Genomic DNA, 5,312 nt, shown 5'->3' on the forward strand with positions numbered 1-5,312 from the left:
GTTGGGAGCGTGGCTCCTGGTCTTGGATACAACACATCCGCGTGGGCTCCCTCCTGGTTACAGAGGCTCTGGGATGGGCCGCTGGCCAAGGTCGGCCAGCAGGCCCTTGAAGCTGCTGTAACCCCACTGGACAGATGAGGAAACTGAGGTACACCAGCTTCCCATCCTTGCCCAAGACCATCACAAAGCAAGGAAGTGGTCGAATTGGGCCAGAAACTGCAGATAAAAGGAGGAGGCCCGGAGTGTGTAATCTCTCCACGGAAACTGCTTTCCTGAGAGACAAGGGGTGTCTGAGCCGGTCTCCCAGGTCCCATCCGGCTCTTAGGGGCGGGGCGGCTGCACGGGAGCTGGGGGCTCAGTGGGAACAGGACGAGTGACTGCTGTGCTGACAGCTGGGACAGGCTGCCGCGGTCCTGGCCCGGGTGATGGCAGCTGGGGTGAGTGTAGAGGGTGGGAGAGATCGATGTGACAGTGATGTCGGAGCCCTGCACAGCTGTCTGTGGCTAAAACATCAATCCTGGAGGTCAAGGTCGCTGGAGCTTGGCCTGGGAGGGCTGGGGTCAGATGTGAGGGTCCGCTCCACTTCCCAGGGGTCTGTGGGGTGAGGGTGAGGACCGGCTCCAGGGACTGCCCTTGCCCCTCTGGCCCAGCCACCTCCGTTCCCAGCCTCTGGAAGGAGTGAACTGTCTAGGGAGCAGAAATCTCAGTAATGCCTGGAAAACACTGCATCGGGGAGGAATTTCCTGGTCATTTCTCAATCCCTGGGCAGTGTACTAACCCCGGAGCCCGGAGCCCAGAGCCCAGAATAGATCCCAGGAGCCACCCCCAGACAGCCCTGTGGACTGGTCAGCGGTGTCCTCAAGGCCTGTCCTGGTCCCCACTGGTGAGTTCAAACTCCGTGTCATGACTCAGTGATCCCCACCCGGGGCTCCTGGGAGATGCTGGGGAAGGGAGGCGGGCAGAGACCTGTGTGGGGAGGTGGCAGGTGGCTGGCGATGGGGACCACGAGAGGACACGGAGGGGACGCCGGGTGGGAGGCGGACGCACTGGGCAGAGGGGACGAGGGGAGCATGCCAGGGAAGGCGGGCGGAGCTGAGGGGGCCTCTGGAGAAAGCAGGGGGAGAAAGGCGGGGCAGAGAAAGGAAATGAAAAAGCTGGGGAGAGCAGGCAGAGGAGGGCGGGAGGAGGGGAGGAGGAGGGAGAAGCTGACACACAGACCTCACAGACAGTGATCCCAGAGTGAGGGGACCAGGAGGGACGGAGAGCCGGCAGAGGTGCGGTGAGGAGGGGCTGCAGAAGCAGAGATGCAGAGGAGGGGATAGAGAGCAGGGGGTGGGGCGAGAAGGAGGAAGAGCAGAGGGGTGGGCAAGGGGGGGACAGAGACAGACAGCAAGGGACAGACAGACAGAACTAGGAAAGAGGAGAGGAGAGGACAGAGAGGTAGAGAAGGAAAGAAACAGGAGAGGGAGAGGGAGAGGCTGAAGAAGACAGAGGGACGGAAGCACAGACAGACTGCTGGACACACAAGGCCAACGGTGGGGTGACTGGGCGATGCCCGCTGCGGTGAGGACCATGGGGCAGCTGGCAGGGGCTATCTAAGTGGGTGCCCTGACCCCCCCCACCTCCCGCCCTGGCCCCTCGGGACCAGGCCAGACGGTGGCCGGGATGGCAGACTCCTGCCGGAACCTGACTTACGTGCGGGACTCGGTGGGGCCCGCCACCAGCACCCTGATGTTTGTAGCAGGTGCGGTGGGCAACGGGCTGGCACTGGGCATCCTGGGGGCGCGGCGGCAGTCACGCCCATCGGCCTTCGCCGTGCTGGTCACCGGGCTGGCGGTCACCGACCTGCTGGGCACGTGCTTCCTGAGCCCCGCGGTGTTCGTGGCCTACGCCCGAAACAGCTCGCTGCTGGGCCTGGCCCGCGGCCGCCCGGTGCTGTGTGACACCTTCGCCTTTGCCATGACCTTCTTCGGCCTGGCGTCCACGCTCATCCTCTTCACCATGGCCGTGGAGCGCTGCCTGGCGCTCAGCCACCCCTACCTCTACGCCCAGCTGGACGGGCCCCGCTGCGCCCGCCTGGCGCTGCCCGCCGTCTACGCCTTCTGCACCCTCTTCTGCGCGCTGCCCCTGCTGGGCCTGGGCCAGCACCAGCAGTACTGCCCGGGCAGCTGGTGCTTCATCCGCCTGCGCTCCACCGAGCTGGGCGGCTGCGCCTACTCCCTGGCCTACGCCAGCCTCGTGGCCCTGCTGGTGGCTGCCATCGTCCTCTGCAACGGCTCTGTCACCCTCAGCCTCTGCCGCATGTACCGCCAGAGCTCACTGGTCCCGGGCCTCAGGGCATCGGCTCGAGAGGACGAGGTTGACCATCTGATCCTGCTGGGCCTCATGACGGCCGTCATGGCTGTGTGCTCCCTGCCTCTGACGGTGAGTCCCCTCTGCGGCCGCCCGGGGGGCGGGTGGGGAGCGGCGGCGCCCAGCTCTGTCCTCCATGGTCGGTGCCCATTTTGCGGATGGGGAAACTGAGAATCTAAGATGTCAGAGGCTTTGGCAACTGTCAAACAAGTCCCGACTTTCTGGAGAAGTCTCTCCCCATGTGCTTCTGCCCCACTGGACTCCTCCTGACCCCCGGAATGCCCCTTCCAGGTCTCCTGTCCCCACACAATCAAATACACGCCCAGCCCTTTCTCCCCCTCAGTGATCCTGAGATCCACTTGCTCTCTGGTTCACAAATCCTTTTTCAGACACTCTTCAAAATGACCCATGCAGCCATTCCACAAGCATTTACCAAGAAGCAGGACAGAGTTCCTGTCTTGTCACCATTTTTACAGATGAGGGGCGATGTCTCAGAGTGGATGTCTCAGAGTCGGGTCTGGAGCCCAGGCTCCCTTGATTCCCGAGTGAGAGCTCGGCCCTCCCAGAAGCCAGGCTCCCTCCCCCAGTGCCACCCTCTGTGGGCTGCGACCTGGCCCCTCTCCCCCACGAGCCCGCCCGGCCTCTCTGGTGCAGAAGCAGGGCACCCCCTCCCAACCCCCGCCCCGTACTACTGTGGCTCCTGGTCATCCCGTCTGTACTCGGGGCCTCGGTTTCTCTTTCCGTAACATTCAAGCCTGGGCTAAATTTGAGACTTGCCGAAACTTCAGGGGGCTGAGGATGACTCAGGGACTCGAAGCTGCGGACACACAGGCGCAGCCCCGGGACCCACCCACACAGCCCATCTCGCTCGCTCTGGGCCTCTGCTGGCCATTTCCTGGGGCTTTCTATCTCTCTGCTCCCCGGATGCACTCATTTCTCAGTTTTCATCTTATCGTATTTCCTTCCCCTTCTGCCAGGCCACCCCTCCCTATTCCTGTCGCTGCTGGGTGGAGGGGGTGAGGGTGGAGTGGGTACTTTTTGACACCCCCACCCTGCCTTCAGATCCGCTGCTTCACCCAGGCCATCGCCCCAGACAGCAGTGAGATGGGGGACCTCCTCGCCTTCCGATTCAATGCCTTCAACCCCATCCTGGACCCCTGGGTCTTCATCCTATTCCGCAAGGCCGTCTTTCAGCGCCTCAAGCTCTGGTTCTGCCGTCTCTGCCCCGGGCCTGCCCACGGCCGCTCACAGGACACCCCCTCCCAGCCTGCCTCAGGGGGGAAGGACCCACGGGTCCCCGCCACTCTCGGGGGAAAGGAGGGGAACTGGGTGCCTTTGTCAGCCTGGGGCGAGGCGCAGGGGGCAGGCCCGCCTCCCGCACAGCCCCTGGGAACGCCACCCAAAGCGGAGTCCAGGGCAGGCTGCTCTCTCAGCTGACGTCTTAGGCTGTCCCGTGACCCCCTGCCCCGTCTTAGGGGAGCAGGAGCCAGACAATCAGGGGAGCTCCACAGGTGGACAGGCAGCGTGATGAGCCCTAGAGCTCCGGCCTCAGAGCCTGGACGCCCTGAATTCAGGGGCAGTCAGCTGCTGTCTCCTCCTCCAGGGTGGCCACACCAGGCCCGGGGAGGAGAGGGAGGGAGAGAGGGAGCATTTATCCTGGAGCATGACAGCCGTTCACTCAGAATAACCAATGGCCTGGCTGGCCCGGTTTGGCCCTCGCCTGTCCATCCATCTCACTGTCTAAATATTTGGAAGACGGAGAAGTTCTCAGAGCTCCTGTGTACTCAGGTCTGTTGGGGTTAGTGTCCCGGCGCTGACCTCCGTTCACTGAGGGTGCCCCGACCCCTCAGGGGACGGTCCTGCCCCTCCCAGCCACTCCAAGGGCCACCCCTTCTCTGCCTCCCCTCGCTTCTGAGTCCCCGTCAAACTTGGGAGCTCTGGCTCCCCCAGGAGAGGTGGGAGGAAGGGGAGATGCTGCCTTGTGGGTGGCACAGCTGGGCACGGGCCCAGGGAACTCGGTGTGGCTTGGTAGTTAGACTCGGACGGTGCAGGCATGGGTGTGGGGGTGTGACTCCCAGGGAGGGCCCAAGAACACAGACTCAAGTCCTGTGCCTTTCCCCCTATTTTTTTTTTTTTTTATCTTCATCCAAGGACATTTTTTTGTTCAGATAGAGTGGGCGGGGGAGAGAGAGAAACATCGATGTGAAAGGGATACATTGAGCCCTGGCCAGTTTGGCTCAGCGGTTAGAGCATCGGCCTGTGGACCAGAGAGTCCCGGGTTTGGTTTCCGCTAGGGGGACGTACCAAAAAAAAAAAAAAAAAAGGATACATTGAGTGGCTGCCTCCCACACGACCCCAACCAGGGCCGGGACGAACCGCAACTGAGGTACGTGCCCCTGACTGGAATCGAACCCTTGACTCATTGGTCCGTGGGCGGACGCTCTAACTGCTGAGCTAAATCGGCCAGGGCTGTCCCCAAATAAACAGCTGCCTCCGGACAGAGCTTGACCTCACCTCATGTGTCCTTGGTGCCCTCACAAAATGTCATTCACTCATTCATTCATTCACTCATTCATTCACTTTCATTCACTCATTCATTCACTCACTCATTCATTCACTCATTCATTCACTCACTCATTCATTCACTCATTCATTCACTCACTCATTCACTCACTCATTCACTCATTCACTCAACACAGTCGGCACTGACTCTGCCAGGTGCTGGGGACACAGACCAGTCTCTGCCCCACCCCGGTCTCTGCTGGGTGGTTTCCAGACTCCACCGCTCCCCCTGCTCCTTGCCAACCCCTGCCCTCAGACAGACCCAGAATCAAGGGTGCACATGTGAGCCAGGGAGCCGAAATGTTGACAGGAAGTGTGCTTAGGGTGGTGGGAGGGTTAATGCGAAAGCACCCCCCACTCCCCAAACCCTGCCCACTCCAGTTCCCCTTTCTCATTGC

At 61.7% G+C, this 5,312-nt stretch overlaps 1 protein-coding gene across 1 annotated transcript; it reads left to right on the forward strand.

Annotated features, from left to right (window-relative positions):
• Positions 1-1,393: 1,393 nt before the first annotated feature.
• On the forward strand, positions 1,394-4,545 carry PTGIR (prostaglandin I2 receptor). The gene is made up of 2 exons (XM_036275076.1): positions 1,394-2,424; positions 3,415-4,545. Exons 1-2 carry the CDS (start codon positions 1,666-1,668, stop codon positions 3,787-3,789), a joined length of 1,134 nt encoding a protein of 377 aa, XP_036130969.1. The 5' UTR covers positions 1,394-1,665; the 3' UTR covers positions 3,790-4,545.
• The last annotated feature ends 767 nt before the right edge of the window (positions 4,546-5,312 follow it).

This window comes from Molossus molossus, unplaced genomic scaffold (genome assembly GCF_014108415.1).
Source record: "Molossus molossus isolate mMolMol1 unplaced genomic scaffold, mMolMol1.p scaffold_m16_p_21, whole genome shotgun sequence".
Taxonomy (NCBI): Eukaryota; Metazoa; Chordata; class Mammalia; order Chiroptera; family Molossidae; genus Molossus; species Molossus molossus.

Excerpts from the sequence above, each read along its gene's own strand:
- PTGIR (XM_036275076.1), top strand. The coding sequence starts at position 1,666 with ATGGCAGACTCCTGCCGGAACCTGACTTACGTGCGGGACTCGGTGGGG. Across the intron at positions 2,425-3,414 it reads TGTGCTCCCTGCCTCTGACG|ATCCGCTGCTTCACCCAGGC; the intron begins GTGAGTCCCCTC and ends CCCTGCCTTCAG.